Below are 22,439 nucleotides of genomic sequence, written 5' to 3' on the forward strand. Positions count from 1 at the left end.
GGGTAAACCACTGACCGGCTTTTGCAAACTTTTAGCTTGTGAAAGCTTTGTGGTTTGTACTGAGATCCTTCTGCAGCTGCTAGTACTGCGTTTACACTGTTGACCATAGAAAACCTCTCTTGCAATCATGTGGAACCTACTAGGAATTCTATTCTGGCTGGAGGAGGGGGAGGAGCTGCAGCAGTAGGAAGGGGTACCCTGAGCAAGAGAAGGAGAACTCATGGTAAGCCTTACCACCTTAGAGTTTACATATCTGCAGCTCTCTGAGGTACTGCTTATGAAGCCTGCACTTCTCCAAGGAGGCAATGACGGTTGTGTTTCCTCCCCCATCCTGTGAACAACTTCTATAGCTTTCACAGCACTACTTGTGGTTGTTTACTGCTTCCTGACTTCACTCCTGAACTGCCTCGCTCTAATTTCAAGATTATGCACCCTTGATCTAGATTCCTCTGCTAGAGGAAATAATTTCTCTGTTTTTACATATTAATCCTTTGAAATACCTCCGGTAGATCATTACTCAACCTACTGAACTGCCGGCTACATTCCTCAAAGCTGATGCCTCTTTTCTGAGGTTGGCACCAAAACTGAATGCGGTACTTCAGATGGGACCTGGCTAAAGCTCTGTACAACTGAAGGATAACTTCCACCCCTTTGTATTCTAGCTCCATTGAGATAGAGGAAACGTTGTATAAACCTTCTTGCACCTGTGCGTTAGCTTTTAGTGATTTGTGTATGTGGGCACCAAATCCCTTTGCTCCTCCATAGCTTAAGTCTTAAGAAAATATTCTGATTAGTCTATCTTGGATCCAAAGTGGATTATCTCAGATTACCCCATATTGCACTCTACCTGCCACAGTTTTGCCCAGTTACTAATCTATGTCCTTTTGTAACTTCTACTCCCATCAGCATTGCTAAGGTGGTCTTATTAAATTCCAAACCCCTCTGAGATGAATGCCAACGCTCGATTAGCCTTTTCAATATTCTTTTGTCCCTGTGCACTAACTTTTAGTGATGTGTGTACATTGACACCTAAATCCCTTTGCTCCTTCACAGCTTCTAGTCTCCATTAAGGAAATATTCCACTTTGTTGGATCCAAAGTTGAATGCCCTCCCACTTCCTGTGAATCCAGCCTGCCACAGCTGTGCAAAACTCTGTTCCTATCTTCTCATTTTTCTGCATGGAAACAGAATAGTATTTGTACTAACTTGCTAAAAGCTCATGACAAATGAGAATTATAGATAAATCTCAATTACAGCAATTTGAAAAGAGCAAGTCTTGTACTCAAACAGCAGTTCATCACATTTCTCAATTATTTTAAATGGACTGACTGACTTTCCCTTAAAGGCAAACGCAGCAGCCAACATCCCACAAACAACAATTGGATGAACAGCCAGTCAATCTGTTTTGATAAGGTCGTTGAGGGAGCAAAATTAACCAGTATACCCCAAAAAAAACCAAGGCAAAATACTGCAGATTCTGGAAAGCTGGAGTAAAGGCACACAGTACTGGAAACACTGTACTCAGCAAGTTAGGCAGCATCAGTGGAGAGAGAAACAATCTTTCAGGTCTATGAGCCTTGAGAACTGGAAAATGTTATAGGTGTAACTGGTTGAAGTACAAATGCCAGGAAAGTAGGGAGCAGGCATGAACAAACTGGAAGGACTGTGATAGGCTGGAATGCAAGAGTGATTAAATGAGGAGAGGAATGGAAAACAATGAAAGTGGGCAAGGTAAAAAGAAGCAAACAGAAATACCTTTGGAGAGGAGAGTGGAACTTCCACAAGATGGCCATTCCTGGGAGAAGTTCTGCTCTCCTGCCTGATCGGATTTCCATTTGTCTCTTCTACATCTTTCACCTTCATTGGTTTCTGTTTCCTTTCTCATGGCTGCATTTCATCTCTCCAGCCTATCAAAGCGTTTCAGTTTTTTAAATCTCCCTCTGTACTCGCTTAAAACCTATTACATCTCTAACTTTTCCCAGTTTTGATGAAAGGTCATCAACTTGAAACATTAGCTCTGTTTGTCCCTCCACAGATGCAATCTGACCTACTGAGTATTACCAGCATTTCTGTTTGGAACAGTGACATGGAATCTTTAACACCTATCTGAATTACAGGAAGAGACAGATGGTGATAATATGTCTAATAATAGAGAATTCACTCTGTACTATTCGAGTGTCTGTTTATTTTAATGTACTCCAGTCTTGGAGAGGGAATCTGCTATCAGGCTTTTTTGTGTGCCTCAGGACTAACTTCCTGATTATTTGGAAACGCTTTGCCAAATTGTGGAGAAATACATCTGGCTGCATTAGAATCGCAACTATTGTTTATCTCAATGCACTTTTCAAAATGTACTTCATTCACTGTAATGTACTAGCTGTTTGAATGTAGAAAACGCAGCAGTCAGTTTGCGCACAGCAAGCTCCCACAAAGCAATGTGAAATTGAAAATTAATTTAATTAAGAAAAAACTTTTTAAGTTTCAATCTGTGGGTGTGGGCATTACTGAAAAAGCTAGCTTTTATTGCCCATTCTGGTTGCCCTTGAAGATGGTGTTAGGCTCCCCCGTTGAACCATTGCAGTCCATATGGTGAATGCGCATTCACAATGCTCTGATACTTCTCCTCTCTGCTATGCATGCATTCTGTTATTGGAATATGTAATTCATATGTTTGGCACAAATGCTGTAACGAATGCGATAGAGCAATCCATAAAATCATGATTCATCAAAAATAAGTGTGTGCTGAGATTTGCAAGCACCTTTTTCTCCTTTTTTTACCTGATTCAAATATTAATTATTGCTGTAATTCTTGTTTGTTGCATACACAGCTGAGCTTCCTTGAATAAAATTGTATGGCAATATTACAGACTCAGTGAATTAAATATAATGGTATTGAAACTCTGTGGGGGCTCTCCCGGTCTTCCACCTTAACTCAGGCAGGAGATTGGCAGTACCTCCAGAGAAGTGGTGAAAAAGGATAAAAACATTTGTTTGCATCATTTCCCTAGGGGTTCTGTTAGTGTGTTACTGAAGTTAAGGTGATGGGAAAAACACTCTCTCTGTGTTTCAGGCCATTATGTCTAATACACCAGTAGCTGGACTGATCCAAGACAAACACAGTGGAATTCAATGTTATGGTTACTGGTGTAATGACCTTTGACCCGGCAGCCGTATAATAATGGAAATTTGTAATTTCCTTAATGTCTGTGGAATCTGTGATTGTTTTTACAAATGTTTGAAAAGAGCTGGTAAGAGTTGGGATCATTTGTAACTTTCTTGGATAATAAATATTGATCTATGTGACCTGATTGACCTGGAAATGGTACCAACAGGAACAAAGTTGAGATTTAAAAACTGTGCGACCAGACACACAGAGGAGCTGCAGCAGAGGGGAGAACAGAGAAGGTATATTTACCAGTAGGTGTGTGTATCTGTGTAGCAGGGATTGTGAATTGGACAATTTTACTGCTGCTGTTTCAGTTTTGTCACTGCTGACCAGACCGTTTAATGGGGTTTATTAAAGTGGTAGGGTAAGGGAGTCTCTGGGGAATCTGTGCCAACAACTAAATCTAGCTAAGAAGGTTCTTCAGGATCGAGCAGTTCGGGTGACTACTTTCTCCAGGGACCTCGGATACAGTACGGCTGTGTGAGGGCTAAATTGATGGAGTGGGAAATTGAGAGATCCTACATACCAAAGACTGAGTTAGAGAACTTTGGAACTCCATGTGGTGCCACGCGTCTGCAAGGAGTGATGTGGGTGCTTATGGTTGTGTAAAATGTGTCTTCGTCGTACCAACTATTTGAAGTGGAACTTGCCTTTTATTTGAAGTATCATTTTTCTGTTAGTTTATGTTTAATTTGCATTGGGTATTATTTGTGTTAAAGTAAAAGCTGCAAAAAGTGGAATCTTTTTGGTAATTTCTTTCATTTGGGGATCATTCAGTCAATATGGTTTCTTTGGTTTGCAGTTTCCCCACGGAGCATAACACTGGAAAGAAGAGGGGAAAAAAGTAGAATTATTTATGAATATCAATAGCTTGCAACCCCTGAATTAATAAATCTGACAATTGCCTGGTTTTTAAGGTAGCACAACAAAGAGTGAAGACAATGGAAGAAAACATTGAGGCAGAAAGAGCTGCACATCTGGAATCAAAATTTAACTCTGAAATTATTCAGGTAAAGCTAAATTATCCTTCATTCATTTTTTAAGGAGAAAATAGCAAATTGTTTATGCAGCAGGTGCAAACCTTTATATTATTAAAATTCTTCTTGTTTCATCAAAGCAATATAAAGTTTTGATTCATAAGATGTTTCTGTTGAAATACTTGCACAGAAACTATTTTTGAGTATTTAGTACAGATGTTTGAAAGTGAAAGTTAATAATGCAGAAACTTCATATACAGGCCACATTTTGTCTCAAAAATATTTGGAAAAACATAGATCTAAGTATGCCACAGTCCTTCATTTGGTTTTGGAGCATGAAGTACTTGGCTATATACCCTCCTAAGGGTCACAGTGCCACAGTATAAACCTCTGAACATTAGTTTTAATGAAATTGCTTTTAATCTCATCCCTCCTCTTCTGCAGAAACTATGTTGGAATGTTCACAAAACAAATATACAGATTTCAGCCTCTACCAGAATCTATTATGGTGACCCTTCAGATTTTGACAGATTTTCCTTACTGGTGGAGAATACATTAGAGTCCTGTGCTGTCTGTTGACTCTAAACACTTGGTTGTAACATTAGACCCTGTGTGGTAAATGTTAAGTACACGTACCTCTGTGAAATATATTTACATGTATTGTGTCATGTGTTTCCTGCTAAAACCTATGCATGTGTCACCATAGCTATCCCTGTGGGTAGTCAATTTCCATTGGACAACACTGCTGTACATTATGGAATGTTGACGTGCACTTTGGATGCTAATTTCACAGGTGTGACAGAGTTCAAATCACCTTTATCCATTGTTTAATTGCCAGTCTTGTGGATCATGTAATTTGACCCTTATATTTAGGACTTATAATGCACTCCAAAATGACTCTTAATCTATATTACGGATATTGTGGCACATTGAGTAGAAAGATCTAGCATTAGTTCACGCATTTACTAGAGGCAAAATTGAAAAGCTATCCCAAACATCTCAAAAATATTTCTTCCAAAAGTACAATCTGCATAGTTAGCATGAGTGACAGTAATCAGCTGTTAATGGATCACTTGTGCCTATTGAAATGTTTGGTAGAAATAATTTTAGGTTGTAAAACAATAAAGCCAGCCAAATCTTAGAACCTTTTGATACTATAAAAACTAATTTGTATTTAGTATATAATAATTTATTCTCCGACAATTTTTTTGGAAAGGTAGCGTATGTCACAAATTTAAGAAATACAATGGGGTTGAAGGCAGCCTCCACTAGTAGCGTGAAATGGGCTTGTTGTGAATTGACAGCCAATTTTTACCATGCCAGTTTTGATTTTCCATTTATTTGGAAAATATTATTGCCAGGATTTTTAATTTCAAACCAAGTTAGACTTTTGAACTATTGGTCTGTGAGCTTCTGTGGCAATAAGATTGGACATGGTGGAAACTGGCTGCCAATTTGCTATGAGCCTATTTTGGCATAGATCAGTTTCATCCCCTGTATATTCACCTGTTATAAAGTCACCGGAAGTTAATTTTATTTTCAGTTTTTAAGGTAAGAGTTTATATAAATGATTATATGCCTAATATGCAGAATGTTAATTTTCTTGGGATTATGCTTGCACATGTGCACATCAAAAACTGTAGAATTTCTGAGACTTGATCAAATGATTTATTACTGTTGGTAGCATCCATTATGGTTGGCCTAATTTTTGAACCATTTGTAATCTTTTTCTTGTTATAGTTGCGCATCCGTGACCTTGAAAATATGTTGCAAGTGGAAAAGTCAAGCCATGCAGATGCAGCATTAAATTTGGACTTGATCAAGCAGCAGTTCAGAGATGTAGAACTCTCATATGAAAGGGAGAAATCAAAAGCTATAGAAACGACTAATCAGTTACAGCGGTAAGAGTTTATATAAATAATTATACCCTATAATGTGCAGATTGCTCTGTTTCTTTTGAATTATGTTTTGAGGATGGTGTCAGAAATAAGCGATGCATTGCTAAATTACACAAGCTAACATTAAGCAAATTCGGTAACTTGTTAAATTATGGAAGTGGAATTTTTATAAGTTGGCTTTAAATTTACAAATGTTAATTTAACCTGCCATTTTCTCCTTAAGATTACAAAAGGAATGTGCAGTAACAAAAACACAGTTGAAAGCAGAAATTGGAGAAAAGAATAATATAATTGCTGACCTTTCAAAACGCCTGCAAGGATATGAGGAAGGCTGTGAAAATCTTCAGGATGAACTAACAAAAGTAAGAATGAACTTTGCAGAATATGGAGCTGAACAGTATCCACAGTTTTGGCACAGTAGGTCTGTTTACTTGCAAGGTTACAATGGCTGCATTTATTATAAGTGCTGGAAAAATATGAGTGGATGGTGCACTGTAGTATTACCTGTGGACACTTGAGTTTGTATATGTCTGTTTCTGCTGATGAAGATAGTAAATGAAGTTCGACTAGTCTCAAGTGAACCCCTTTTGGTTTGAAATTGCTTTTAAACAGCACCCTAGTGCCAAATTTGGGAGTTTTGCTTTTGAAGTTTAACTACCTGCGCGCAGCTAGCATTGGTTCTCTTTTTCAACCCTGGTAAGAGTACGAGTTATCATTTACATTACTGCAGAAATTACATTTCAAATTTTTATGGAACAAAAACCGAAAATGTTAGAAACTCTCCGCAGTTCACTTGGCTGCTGTGGCGAAAATGGACAAGTTTACGTTTTATATGTGTGTCTTCCTTAACTGAACCATAAGAGATCGATATATTATAATCAGAAAAAGGGAAAGGGATGGCTATATATTGTAACAACCAGGTGAATATGGGTGAACTGACACCTCTTGTCCCACTCCTGAATTTATTTTTTTTCTATTCAGTCACGAGATGAGGGTGTCGCTGGCTGGGCCAGCATTTTTTACCCATCCCTTGTTGCCCTTGAGAAGGTGGTGGTGAGCTGCCTTCTTGAACCGCTGCAGTCCATGTGATGCAGGTATACCCGCAGTGCTGTTAGGAAGGGAGTTCCAGGGTTTTGACCCAGTGACAGTGAAGGAACGGTGATATATTTCCAAGTCAGGATGGTGAGTGACTTGGAGGGGAACTTGCAGGTGGTGGTGTTCCCATGTGTCTGCTGCCCTTGTCCTTCTAGATGATAGTGGTCGTGGGTTTGGAAGGTGCTATTGAAGTAGTCTTGGTGAATTTATAAGAGTTTGAATTTAAAAGGGAGGTAATATTGCCAGTTTAATATGTTTAACTGTGTATAGCTCAGTGCAATAAATAAGCCAGCCAGATTCCATACTTTAACAAGTAAAGAGTTTGTTTTATTGCTAAAACCCACTTGGGTAAAGATGCAGAACTCATTAACAAAAGGTTTAAAGTCTACAAATATGTTCAACTACCCACTAATGCAAAATCAACACACATACAATTCCCCCAAGCATGCAAAAATAAAGTACCGCAGGATATGAGATATTAAAAACTTGGCCAAGTAACAAAGTCAGGAAAAAACTATTCGCGGAATGTCCAGTTGCTTGTTCACAGCTGAAGGTGCTGCTCCACAGTAGTTGCTGGTGCCTGGGGTTTCTCACTGAAGACAGTGGTGCTGATTCGGAATTCTCCTTTAAGAACTCTCGGCTTGTAGCAATGAAGTCTTCTGGTGGGTTTTTCAAATCACAAACCACTCAGCTTTCAGAGAGGCTTCAGAAGAAAGAAGGTTGGGGCTATTGCCCCTGTGGCAGTCTCTGTTCAAAAATCCACTACTATGGGCAGAATTTTGCCGTCGGCGAGCAGGGGACAGGGCCCGCTCGCCGACGCGTAAAATGATGTGGGGTGATGTTGGGTGGAACCCCAACCTCATCCCGCCCCATTTAAATTTTCAGGAAGGCAGGGGCGCAGCAAAATCAGCTGCAGGCCTGCCAACCTGTCAATGGCCAATTGAAGCCATTGACAGGATCATTAAAACAATTTAAGGACCTGCCCGTCCAAACTTAAGGTTGGCGGGTCGGCCAGGAGCCCCAGCAGGCAATAGAAAAACATGAAACCTCGTCCACCGGCGGGATAAGGTTTCATGCAAGGTTTTAAAAAGTTTAATAAAGTTATAGTGTAAATTATGAACATGCCCATCTGAGGGGGACATGTTAAGAAATTTTTTTTTTCTATTTTTAATCTTTTTCAAAGTGGAAGCGATCTCCCTGAGGCAGCACTTAGCTTCAGGGAGATGTGCGCTCTTTTGTGCGCATGTGCGAAAGAGCGCAGTCTCGCTTTTGGGGAATCCCCCCGCCCGCACAGGAAGTGCATAACAAGTCATGCTGGGCGGGCCTTAATTGGCCCGCCCATGTAAAATGGCAGTGTGGCCTGCTTCTCTGGCGGGGATCGGCTCCCCACCCGCTGGAGATTGGGTCGGACCCGCCCGCCCGACAGACAGAAAATTCTGCCCTATATCTTTTTCTACCCTCGAGCTGGATCACATGACCTCTCTCTGTGAGCTCCATACACTCTGCCTCTCCATAAAAGCAGCTTGTGCCCTTTGCGAACACAACATAGCTGTGGTAAGTTCTTTGCTCAGGAAAAGTGTTCTTAAAAAAAGTTCAGTGCCTAGCTATGTCCAGTTGATGACATAAATTAATATTTTATGTGACACACCTTCATAACATATAATGAAAATGTAAGTGAATAAATACTTGAGATTTGGTTGACTTGGCAGGAAGGAGATGAAGCCCGGAATTAACTATTGGGAAGACTGAAACCATTAAATGAACACAGGATCTGTTAGTACTTTGTGGCCCAAGCAGATCTGGCGGTGAATGGCTAAAGCAGTTTTCCGCCATATCCATTCAAGTCTGCACCCCCTCACTCTTTGAGCAGCAAACAGGATTACTTGCTATGGGAGGAGAATATTTGCAAAGGTCACCTGCCCAGTAAAACTGTATCTCCTGTTGGAAATGAGTCACAGAACTGTGCAGTTTGCTCACCTGTGCTCCCAGCTGTGAAAAGCTGTCTAGAGTCTTTATAGGTTCAATTTTTCACCATTTAACAAGTAAATATATTTCACATTTAGGATGATTTTATTTTAATGTGGTTGATTTGTTATGGGATACTGGAATCTCTACCTTTTAACAATGAAGGGTGCTTTTTAATAAAAAAGGCAAGCAGTATAGTACAAGATTGCTACGCCCATATATAATTTGACACACGGTCATCGTAATGGCCTCTGTAACTTAAATCTCACCAAAAAAGTACATAACTTTTTAAGTAAAGTGGTGCTTTTGAAATATTATACCAGAACAGCAGATTTAATTATTTCATTTCCAGTGGAAGCAAATATTTCTCCAGGTATTTTCAGCTGCTGATGCGGCTACTTGATGTTGAAGTTAAATGTCCACTCTGTTCCACATGCTGTAACTAAAGATTAATGTACAGAACTATTTCTGGGCTGCATTGTGATAAATTATTAAATATTTTAATGGTTACACTGTACAGATTTTAAAAAATATATACTTACATATGTTCATTTGGTTAGGGTAACAAAGTAAGGTCTTGCATTTGAGAGAATTTATTTTCCTGATAAGTGCTTTCAAATGTGAACATTTTTGGTCGTGTTTTAATCCGTAAATACTATTCAATCCTTAGGTGCAGAAGCATATTTATTGCAGTAACGTTTTAATTATCTTCCTATAAGGCAAAGAAACGGCAGGCTTTCCTGGAAGAGACATACGGGGGCAGCATGAGAGAGCTAGAACTCCTTTTGGACAATTTTGCTGTGTCAGGCCTACGGACGTCAGGTTAGTTGATGGTATGAAATGACAGATGCAGCTGTCAGTGTTCCAAGAGCCACTGCATTGTGGGAATTCTGCAGATGCCGCTGTAATCCCTCTTCTCAACATGCAATGATCTGATGACAAGATAAGAGTGGTCCTCACAGCAGTGCAGTGGCCAAGCAGGCTGAGAAAAGGTGACAGAATGTAGGTCTGGTGCTGTAGAGCCAGAGCTTGATTTACAAGTGCCAGGGTCAGCTTGACAGGCAGTAAAGAGTGAGCTTGCTGGCTTATAATTCCTGCAGGGAACAGAGGCCCTCACAGATTTCTAAGTAAAATACATGGAAAGGAACCAGATGTTTTTTATGTAACTCGAGCCAAAATATTGCAGCATCTCGAGCAACTTAGTAGTTGCCAATTCAGGAAGGTTATTTAGGACAACAATGAGTGTTGTTACCTCAGCATTTAAAAGAATAGAAGTGAATATTGTATGTGAGGCATTGGAAAACTTTTCCACTATGGGTTATGTGTGACATTCTTTTAGTGTACTGATTAATGTTTACATTTCAGTAGATAATCCATGGTTTAGTGCGGTTTGCATTTTTTTTTTGGATTTGTGGCCTAAAGATTCTGTTGAAAGCAACCTGTGTTGCATTAAATAGACTTTTTAAATAGTTACTGCATGTGGTTAGTTGTAGCGAGCATTTTTGCAGCAAAAGACATACTTTTATTCCATACTCAGAGGAGTCAGTGGGACACTGCTGCAGTGAAAAGGTATTCTACAATGAGGAATCTAGTAAAATTTCTGTCTTTGCCACATTTACTGAGAGTTTGTCTCAATCAGCATTCTTTGTGTCGATGCAGTTGTTAAAGAATGTTCCAGGAAAGCTGTTGCATTCATCAGTAAAATACCAACCCAATAATATGTGATTTAAAAAAAAACGTTATAAATCCAGCATAAGGTGGTTGGGAGGCCTACTGATTGGGAGCTCCACTTTAATTACATTTCCGGGGCTAGGTGCAGAAGTGTGATGTTTTGTCATTTAACCTTGGCTCTCCGCCTCCCTCATTGCTTGCATTGCCTCAGACATGAAGTCAAGGTGAATTCTTCTTCAGAGAGGCCAGACACTTGAAGGTGAATTATAACATATTTTTGTAAAATTGTCTGCAGTATATGATATTCCATATGAATATTCAAGGTTAGTGATTTTGGTGTTGCCAAATGAAGTATTCCTAATGTTATAATTTTTATTGGTGATTTTTAAAGACTAAATCCTTTTTTTTTTTAAGAAGTCATTCATTTATTTTGAACTCTGATTTGCTGAAACCAGCATATTCATATCTTTCGGAGCTAATAGCTTATTGTCAGGTTACATTACTGATATAATCATAAGACAGTGCTATGGACAGGAGGGGGTTTAATTTAGAACAGCCTTGATTTCTCCATTCACTACCCGTCCGTAAACAGAAAGGTGTTTTTGATTTTTGAATTCCACCTTTTACAAGAGGTGGCGTATGTTCCCCAACCCTTTGGCTTAGAGTGATCAAATCCTCTATTAATAACCCCACAGTGAACCCTAGATAAGGTAAAATAAGAGGGTTGGTTTATTTTATACACACAGACACACACACATGCCCATTTTTGCATTCCTGCAATATAAGCGGGATAAGGGAAATAAAGTGGTTCAAGGCAGACACCATGATAAAAATGAGAATTATGGTTTCACATGAGTCCAGAATCAAAATCCAATGAGGAATTCTTTCGCAGAGTTCGGCTGGCTGACGACCGGTGGTGTAAGATTTGCTTTTCTGGTGGTGTTGATGTCCCAAGGTGAAGTAGGCAGGCAGAGATTGACTCAGTTCTGTAGGCAATAGTACAAAATCTTCCCAGCAGAGTCAGGTTAGATAGGGGCCAGTTGTCCAACCTGGCCAGAGCTTGCTGCTGTATGGCCTGCCTGTCATGTTGAACAGCAGACTGAAGATGGAATCTAAAAGCTGTATAATTAAAGCAATTCAAACAGCTCAAGTCTCAGTCACGCGATAGGGTGGTTTCAGGTCAAGCTGTTCAGTGAACAAGGCCTCTTGTTAAAATCCATTGTGTTTTGAGCAGGTAACTATAGAACCATAAGCACATCGTTGGAGATGAGTCACAAATGGCTCTGCCTTTGTCCGTAGCTGGCTTGTGCAGACATCTCGTCTACTATCCTTTGTATTGGCTTGGCTGAAATGTTTATACAATGCAAGGAGTGTTACATTCCAGGAGTTTGATGTGTTAGCCTTTGTCCATGTTTAAACTGCTCAGAAACTTCCAGAACTGTCATCATGTGGTCAATGGTGGCCATTTTCAGCTCAGCCATTTGTTCATTATAAAATGATCATTTTTTTAAAAAGTAGCCAGGATGATATAGACATATATTTTCCTTCCTGTGTTCTGGAAGCGACAAGAGTAATAGCAGAATAATTATACATGTTACTTAAATCTGGTACTGCAGCAGTTAATGCCATTGATTTTACCATTTTGTCTGCTAATAATTAGATTTGCCCAAAACTTTGAATTAAATGTTAATAACACAACAAAGTTGAAATTTATTGTTTTTTTTTAGTTCAGGCCTGTGCAATACTAGTCCAGTAACACAACCACTGTACCTCAGCAGTCAACTAATTTAAATTAAGCAACCTTAAGTTAAAAATAGGCTACGATAATAACTGAAATGTTAAGTTTCACATAACCAAATCCCATCCTAATATTATGCAAGGACCTGTTGCCAGTGATGAGCAATCATTTGAGAAAATTCAATTTGAAGTCAAGCTCAATAGCTAACTAAGCTCAGAAGTATTTTTATTCACCAAGAAACCGCAAAACATCAATTGTTTTTAATGTTTTGTATCTAAAGTGGTTTCTGCTTGATAATTATATGTGATAGGTTTTTAAGAAAAGATGTGATGGGCCAAATGGCTTCTAACATCCATACTTATCCTTGCGATGTCTATACCAAGTTAGATGAGTATGAATAGACATTGGGAATTGCAGTACAGTCAGGTCTTCCCATCTTTTAGGAACAGTTTCCTAGTGAATTTTGATAAATCTTAACTTGAACTGGTGCAAAACCTCATGCTTATACATGCCACTTTTGAAAGCCTTGGGGTCATTCCAACAGAGCCTCTTTGTGCTTCAAAGCTATGGGTTCTCTGTTTAAGAGGAATGGAAAAATTAGACCAGAATGTTACACATTCTTCTTTATTAGAAGGATGGAATATCTGTTCAAAGTGCTCCTTAAAAAAATTGATACAGTCCATGCTGTAAAGCCCAGGACAGCAGCTACATTTATTAATGCCTGATGATGTTATGAAGTCACTGTGCCCTTCTATTTGGCAGGTCAGCTCAATAAGTAAATATTGTATTCAAATTGTCTCCTTCAACTGTTTTTCTTTCACATGAGGCTGGAAGGATGGTTAATATTTTCAAAAATGTCCCGTATCTGATAAAAGAGGATAATTTTGATTTAAATATTTTTTCTTTGTTAATTGTATGTTAAGTTAAGCTATTATGTTAATTCATTTGGAAAGATTTTTTGCACCTTGTCCACTTAAGATTTAAAACAGTAGGTTAAGTTTGTAATTACTGATAAAGCTGCCCTATCATTTCAGGCATCAGTAGTATCCCTCTTAGTAATTATTAATGATACTTTTCATTGTTGCAAGGTCGTTCCTAATGTTCTCTGCAAGATTACTGTAAATGCTGACAGGAAATAAGTTGCATTATACGGGAAAGCGTTGTCTGTATACATCATGATTTCCCTTTCAACCTACCCCAACAGAGTTTCTGTTTTTAAGGCTCAATCCTGCTAGATTCAAAGCAAAGAAAGCAGCTTGTAACTTGAAAGCTATAACCATTCTGAATAGATTCATTGGATTTAAGGAAGAAAGAATTCACATTCAACTGTGTTTATCAGATCCCCAAGAAAGACAAGCTGCATTTACTTAAAGGAAGAAAGACTTGCTTTTATGTAGTGCTCTCATGAGCACTGGACATCACAAAGTGCTTTACACTCAATGAAGTATAGAAGTGAAGTCACTGTTACAATGTAGGAAACATGGCTACTAATTTGTACTCAGCAAACTCCTACAAACAGCAATGTGGTAGTTACCAAATGATCTGTGTTTTTTATGATGTTGATTGAGGGATAAATATTGGCCAGGACACCAGGATTAAATGCCCTGTTCTTCTTCAAAATAGTGCCATGGTATCTTTTATATCAACCCAAACAGGCAGATGGGGTCTTGGTTTAACGTCCCATCTGAAAGACTGCCCCTCAGTCCTGTATTGGAGTGTCAGCCTTGGTTTTTGTGAAGTCCTGGCATCAGACTTGAACCCAGAATTTTTTTCAGAGGTAAGTTGCTACCAATTGATCCATGGCTAACACACCATTTAGGATCTTTAACTTAGAAAAAGGGATGATTTGGGCGGGTGGCCAAAAGCTTGACCAAAGAGATGGATGTGAAGAAGAGTCTTAAAAAAGGAGCGAGAGACATGAAGTGTGGTCATGGAGGCATGTGGGGCCTTGGCAATTGAAGGCACAGGTGCTGCTGCTGGTGCAATGAGAGGAGGTGGGGGTAGACACATAAAGATCTAGAGTCAGAGGAATGGAAAGACCAAAGCCCGTCCCTCTGTCCCAACCCCGTCTTTTAATCCCAGCCCCGGCCGTGTATTCACCATATCCCCTGATCTTCCCCTCTCTGATGCTGAACGTTCAGTGCTCAGCAAAGGACTCAGTTTTATACCCTTATGCCCTCATCTCAATGAATTTCGGGCTCGGCACGATGCTGAACTCTTCTTCTGCCGCCTTCGTCTCCGTGCTCACTTCTTTGGGCAGGAGTCCTTTCCCCGTTCAACGGATCCTTTTACCTACCTCCAATATTCTCCCTCCACCTGGACCCCTCCTTCTGGATTCTTACCTTCTCTTGATCTTTTCATTGAGAACTGTCTCCGTGACATCAGTCATCTCAATTTCTCTGCTCCTCTCACCCACTCTAACCTGTCTCTCTCTGAATTTGCTGCACTCCGTTCTCTCAGGTCCAACCCTGACATTGTCATCAAACCTGCTGACAAGGGTGGTGCTGTTGTTGTCTGGTGCACTGACCTCTACCTCGCAGAGGCTGAGCGTCAATTGAAAGACACTTCCTCCTACCACCCCCTGGACCATGACCCCACCACTGAACATCAAGCCATTGTTTCCAGGACTGTTACTGACTTCATCTCCTCTTGGAGATCTTCCTTCCACAGCTTCCAACCTCATAGTCTTCCAACCTCGGATGGCCCGCTTCTACCTCCTACCCAAAATCCACAAACAGGACTGTCCCGGCAGACCGATCGTGTCAGCCTGTTCCTGCCCCATGGAACTCATTTCTTGCTATCTTGACTCCATTCTCTCTCCCCTTGTCCAGTCCCTTCCCACCTACATCCACAATTCCTCTGACACCCTACATTATATCAACAATTTCCAGTTCCCTGGCCCCAACCGCCTCCTCTTCACCAAGGATGTCCAATCCCTCTACGCCTCCATCCCCCACCGGGATGGTCTGAGGGCTCTCTGCTTCTTCCTCGAACAGAGGTCCGAACAATCCCCATCCACCACTACTCTCCTCCGTCTGGCTGAACTTGTTCCCTCACTGAACAATTTCTCCTTAAACTCCTCTAACTTCCTCCAAATAAAATATGTGGCTATGGGTACCCTGCATGGGCCCCAGTTATGCCTGTCTCTTTATGGAGTACGTGCAACATTCCTTGTTCCAGCCCTACTCCTGCCCCCTCCCACAACTCTTTCTCCGGTACATCGATGACTGCTTCGGTGCTGCTTCATGCTCTCGTCTGGACCTGGAAAAATTTGATTAATTTTGCTTCCAATTTCCACCCCTCCATCATTTTCACATGGTTCATCTCTGACACTTTCCTTCCCTTCCTTGACCTCTCTGTCTCAATTTCTGGTGATAGACCGTCCACCAATATTCATTACAAGCCTACCGACTCCCACAGCTAGCTCGACTACAGCTCCTCACACCCCACTTTCTGTAAGGACTCCATCCCATTCTCTCAGTTCCTTCGCCTCCGTCGCATCTGTTCTGATGATGCCACTTTCAAAAACAGTTCCTCTGACATGTCTTCCTTCTTCCCTAACCGAGGTTTTCCACCCACGGTGGTTGACAGGGCCCTCAACCGGGTCCGGCCCATCTCCCGCGCATCCGCCCTCACACTTTCCTCTCCCTCCCAGAATCGTGATAGGGTCCCCCTTGTCCTCACTTATCACCTCACCAGCCTCCGCATTCAAAAGATCACCCTCCGCCATTACTGCCAACTCCAGCATGATGCTACTACCAAATACATCTTCCCTTCACCCCCCCGGCAGCATTCCGCAGGGATCGTTCCCTCTGGGACACCCTGGTCCACTCCTCCATCACCCCCTACACATCAACCCCCTCCCATGGCACCTTCCCATGCAATTGCAGAAGGTGCAACACGTGCCCCTTTACTTCCCCTCTCCTCACCGTCCAAGGGCCCAAACACTCCTTTCAAGTGAAGCAGCATTTCACTTGCACTTCCCTCAATTTAGTCTACTGCATTCGCTGCTTCCAATGCGGTTTCCTCTACATCGAAGAGACCAAATGCAGACTGGGTGACCGCTTTGCAGAACACCTTCGGTCTGTCCGCAAGCATGACCCAGACCTCCCTGTCGCTTGCCATTTCAACACACCACCCTGCTCTCATGCCCACATGTCTGTCCTTGGCCTGCTGCAATGTTCCAGTGAAGCTCAACTGGAGGAACAGCATCTCATCTTCCGACTAGGCACTTTACAGCCTTCCCGACTGAATATTGAGTTCAACAACTTTAGGTCATGAACTGTCTCCTCCATCCCCACCCCCTTTCCGATCCCCCTTTCTTCCAATAATTTATATAGATTTTTCTTTCCCCACCTATTTCCATTATTTTTAAATGTATTTCCATCCATTGTTTTATCTCTACCTATTAGCCTATTTCGATCCCTTCCCCCCACCCCACCTCCACTAGGGCTATCTGTACCTTGCTCGTCCTGCTTTCTACCCTTAATGTCACCTATTCGCACTTTTTTTAGCTAATATCACCACCGTCAACATCTCTTTGTCCTTTTGTCGATTCCACCTTTTGGCAATCTCCACCTATCACTGGCCCTCTATCCAGCTCTACCTGTCCCACCCCCCCTTAAACCAGCTTATATTTCACCTCTTCTATTTTTCCTTAGTTCTGTTGAAGAGTCATACGGACTCGAAACGTTAACTCTGTTCCTCTCCGCAGATGCTGTCAGACCTGCTGAGTTTTTCAGGTATTTTTATTTTTGTTTTTGAATGGAAAGACCAGGTGCTGTAGGACTGAAGGAGATTACAGCCATAGGGTAGGGTTGAGTCCATGGAAGGACATGAACAATAGAATATGAGTTTTAATTTTGGCTTCCATAGCCTTGAATGCCTCAATGAACTTGCTGTTAAAGAACTTCCGAGGCTTGGTTTCGTCCTTCTGGCCAATTATCACTTTTCCTTTCTGAACTTGGGGTGGGGAGTGCAGTGGTGGGTGAAGCCAGGTTCGTCAAACACCTGAGCACTAACCTCTATCTGACATCTCAGACAAGGAAAAAATGACTTGTCTGATGGGAGACTCCTCTTTCTCCTTTGGCTTCTGGTCATGTTCTTTCACATTTATTGACTTTATCTAGTCAGTACCCCTGCCAATAATTGAAGATATGTTTGCCCCTGCCAATAATTGAAGGTATGTTTGACTAATCAAATTAGAGGCAACAAAATATTGTAAATAGTACAATACCCAGTTCTCCTATATTTTGCTTTCTAGTTCTAAGCTCCAAATATGTGCTTCCCCCTTTCAGTATGCAAAAAACATTGTGCTTTTTTGAAAGCAAGATTCATTACACAGGCTCTAACGCTTCTTTTTTCTCAAGATCTCTATACTGTGGAATTTATCTCTTTCAGTCTTTTCCTCTTGGTATACTCTTCAAGTTTGGCATCAGCTAATTACTTCCTGATTTGCCTCATATTTTCATCCTTTGTTTCAACCCTGGTGATATCCTGCCTTTGGATTCTCTAAATATTTTTTTAAACAAGTCATTTTTATAATGGAGGCCCCACTGTATTTATAGATTGTTCTCATTTTGTTACCTCTAATTTATTTAGTTAAAGATGTCTTCTGTATATTAGCCCCTCTTTTGTCTATTAATTTGATTCTGTGAAGTTGAATGTAAGCTCTTTAAATAAATGGACAATGATATTTTAATTGAAATATGCACTATCTCTGGGATTTGATGTCATCTAGCCTTTTGAGACAGTGCTTATTTTTATCCAGAGGAAGTTTAATTCCCCAATTTAGGTGATATAAGCAAGAAAGAATCATATGCCCTCTTTCTCTTCCTCTGGAAAACCCAGTAGTGACTCACTATAACTGCTGTTCCTAGAACTAGTAACTTAAGACTGAGGAATCATATCCCAAATTTACAGGTCTGTTGGGAGTTGGCCTGGATTTCATTGGATCGTGCCATTCAAACATTCACTCTCACTGGAATGGCCCTAACTTTCTAGTTTAGTGGCTGTATTATGGCACAACCAATGGTAAAGGCTGTGTTGTTTGCCAGGCTATTTTCTCATATTCCTACATTTCTGCCTGTATGCCTCAGGAACCAACTCATATACACTCAGAATAGCCTTTCTTACCATATCATAATTCACCGATACCTCTTCAGATAGCGAAGCATATACCTCATGCACTCTACCCACCAACCTGGACTGTAACAATAATGTCCAATTTTCCTGTGGCCATTTCATCTGTTTAGCTGTCTTCTCAAATGAAATCAAAAATGCTTCAATATCTTCTTCCTCAAACCTTGGAAGAGCTTGTACAAATTTAAACAGCTCCCCACTGGGTTCTACTCAGGAGATAAGTCCTTCCTCACCTCCTGGCGTCTCATTTTTAATTGCCAACATTTTCAGTTGGAATTCTCTCTCTCTTCGCCATTTCTAATTCCTTTTCCTGTTTTCTTTCTCTTTCCTGCCTGTTCCCTTTTGAATGCCCTGTCTCTTTCCTTTCCTCCTGTAGAACCATAGAAAAGTTACAGCACAGAAGGAGGCCATTCGGCCCGTCTTGTCCATGCCAGCCTGAGGACACCCAGGTGCCCTTTCTAATCCCACCTTCCTGCACCCGGCCCATAGCCCTGCAGCCTACAGCACTTAAGGTGCAGATCCAGGTACTTTTTAAAAGAGTTTAAAGTGTCTGCCTCTACCACCAACTTGGGCAATGAATTCCAGACACCCAATACCCTCTGCGTAAAAAAAGTTTTTCCTCATGTTCCCCGTATACCTTCTGCCACTTATCTTGAATCTATGTCCCCTGCTTCTAGAATTCTCCGTCAAGGGAAACAATTTTATCCTGTCCACTCTATCTATTCCCCTCATAATTTTGTACACCTCAATCAAGTCACCTCTCAGCCGTCTTTGTTCTAAGGAAAATAACCCCAATCTATCCAATCTCTCCTTGTAGCTACACTTTTCTAACCCTGGCAACATTCTTGTAAACCTCCTCTGCGCTCTCTCCAGAGCTATTACACCTTTCCTGTAATGTGGTGACCAGAACTGCACACAATACTCCAGTTGTGGCCTCACCAGTGTTTTATACAATTCCAACATTATATCCTTACTTTTATATTCTATACCTCTGCCAATGAAGGAGAGCATTCCATATGCCTTTTTTACAACCTTGTCTACTTAGGGACCTGTGTATTTGTACGCCAAGATCTCTCACTTCATCTACCCCTCTTAGTATATTCCCATTTATTGTGTAATCACTGTAACTGTTGGACCTCCCTAAATGTATGACCTCACACATCTCTATGTTAAAATCCATCTGTCACTTTACCACCCACTCCACAAACCCATCTATATCGTTTTGGAGATTATCGTTAATATATAACACAAACAGCAAGGGTCTTAACACCGAGCCCTGTGGAACACCACTTGAGACAACTTTCCATTCGCAAGGGCATCCATCGACCATTACCCTTTGTTTCCTGTTACAAAGCCAACCTTTTATCCAGTTTGCCACATTACCCTGAATCCCATGGGCTTTTACTTTCCTGACCAATCTGCCATGTGGGACCTTGTCAAATGCTTTGCTAAAATCCATGTACACAACATCCACTGCACTACCTTCATCAACCCTTCTTGTCACTTCCTCAAAGAATTCAGTCAAATTTGTGAGGCAAGACCTTCCTTTAACAAATCCATGCTGACCATCCCTGACTAGTCCATGCCTTTCCACATGACAGTTAATCCTATCTCTCAGGATTGATTCTACTAATTTGCTCACCACCGATGTAAGACTAACTGGCCTATAATTGTTTGGCATTTCCTTTGATCCCTTTTTAAACAATGGAACTACGTTTGCATTTCTCCAGTCCTCCAGTACCTTCCCTGTATCTAGTGAAGATTGGAAAATCATCCTCCGAGCATCTGCTATCTCCTCCCTGACTTCCTTCAGCAGCCTCGGAAACAATTCATCTGGCCCTGGTGACTTATCCACTTTCAAGGATTTCAGCCCTTCGAGTACTTCCTCTCTCTTTATGACTATCCCATCCAATATCTCACAATGTTCCTCCTGGACTACTATATCTACATCCTCCCTTTCCTTTGTTAACACGGAGACAAAATATTCATTCAAAGCCCTTCCCACAGCCTCTGCATCTACACACAAGTTTCCAATTCAATTGTTTTCATTTGCAACTGAATTTGAGCCCATTCCAGTGAACCACACTCAGGTATTCCTTCCAATTTGAAATGCTGTGCTATGACTTCAATTATGTCTGATTTCCTAGCCCCCACAGGTAACCCTAATTGCAATTTACCTGCCGACTCTGTGAATGTACTCTTGGTTACTTTTTGTCAGCCAATCAGAGTTATATCTTCCACTTCCAAAAAAGATTTAGCCATGGATACAGTCATTATTTGCAGTCTCACCGCTTCTAAAAAAACTCACCAACTCCTGAGTTCAAAGTGCTTCTCATATTCATAGCCTTAAGATTCACCAATTCCAAACCAATCAAAAATTAAATATATTCCTGGACAAGCCCCCAATTATTATGACACAACCGATGGTAAGGGCTGATTTGTTCAAATCCCAGAGGGAAACTTGAAACAACTGTCATAATCCATTTTTGCAATTTGTAAGTTTGAGATGCAGGCTTTGAATTCAGTAGGAATAAGACCAGCGAGTCTTGTGGTTTTTATATAAGACTAAATTAAACATTTATTAATTTAACAACAAATTAAACACATGCACATGGCTACAAATTACTACTATAAAACTTTTTAACAAATCCCCAAATTAATCACCCCCAGGTAAATCTCCACTAAGGCAACAGTACCCCATAGACTTTAAATAGACACCAGGCAAAGCACATTTGACCGTACAAATTCCAAATGAGGTTCCTTTGCAAGTTGGTTGGAGGCGTACAGGCTGGTTAGGTCTTAAATGCCTCTTGCACACACACACTCCTTTCTTTACATACCTAGCTTTCTCTTTGAATGTAAATGTTCCATTGTAGCACTAGGTCTTTTGAACTTCAGCTCTTCTAACAATAAAACCCTTTTCATAGCACCAATTTGATAGTAAGCTGAAAAAATAAACACATTGTTTGGCTTCTTCTAGCTAGGTGCAAGATTTTACCACAGTCTTGAATGGTTTATTCAACAAATGCAAATGAACACTTTACTGTTCACCCAATTAACATCTCAAAACTACTATACATTAAAGCACCCGGACTAGCTGGCTTTAATCCAATTAAGACACACACCTAGACACAGACCGCCACTAGAATTCTATTTTAAAAAATAATTTCCAATAACATTATACATATTAATGTCTTCATGACAGGCTGTCTATCGTGCAAGTTGCCCAACTTCACCCCCTTCCATGTATTTCAATGGTGAGTCTCTTGGTGAGATATCCTTATAGCAAAGCACACGTACGCATGAATTAGGAGTAGGCCATTTAGCCCCTCAAGCCTGCTCCACCATTCAATAAGATCATGGCTGATATAATTTTAACCTCAACTTCACATTCCTTCCTTTCCATGATAACCTTTCGCTTCCTGGCTTATCAAGAATCTACCTACTTCTGCCTTAAGGATGTTCAAAGACTGCCTCAACCACCTTTTGGGGAAGAGAATTCCAAAGTGACTCAGCCCTCTGAGAGAAGAAATTTTTCTTCATCTGTCTTAAATGGGCGACCCCTTATTTTTAAACAGTGACCCCTAGTTCTAGATCCTTCCACAAGAGGAAACATCCTTTCCACATCCATCCTGTCAAGTCCTTCAGGATCTTATATGTTTCAATCAAGTTGCCTCTTGCTCTTCTAAACCCCAGTGGATACAAGCCTAGCCTGTCCAGCCTTTCCTCATGAGGCAACCCACCCTTTCCAGTTTTTAGTCTAGTAAATGTTCTCTGAACAGCTTCCA

At 40.8% G+C, this 22,439-nt stretch overlaps 1 protein-coding gene across 5 annotated transcripts in view; it reads left to right on the top strand.

Annotated features, from left to right (window-relative positions):
* ccdc171 (coiled-coil domain containing 171) overlaps window positions 1-22,439 on the top strand; it is a 226,036-nt gene that overhangs the window by 23,092 nt on the left and 180,505 nt on the right. For all 5 annotated transcript variants that reach the window (XR_013573484.1, XM_078530317.1, XM_078530309.1 and 2 more), the window contains 4 exons: window positions 4,084-4,176; window positions 5,884-6,044; window positions 6,265-6,403; window positions 9,821-9,923. Coding sequence is in view for 4 of the 5 variants with exons in the window: in XM_078530317.1 (XP_078386443.1) it covers window positions 4,084-4,176; window positions 5,884-6,044; window positions 6,265-6,403; window positions 9,821-9,923 (496 nt within the window). In the remaining variant the exon portion in view is untranslated. The remainder of the gene's footprint in view (window positions 1-4,083; window positions 4,177-5,883; window positions 6,045-6,264; window positions 6,404-9,820; window positions 9,924-22,439) is intronic.

Source organism: Cetorhinus maximus, chromosome 2 (genome assembly GCF_964194155.1).
Source record: "Cetorhinus maximus chromosome 2, sCetMax3.hap1.1, whole genome shotgun sequence".
NCBI classification, from domain to species: Eukaryota; Metazoa; Chordata; class Chondrichthyes; order Lamniformes; family Cetorhinidae; genus Cetorhinus; species Cetorhinus maximus.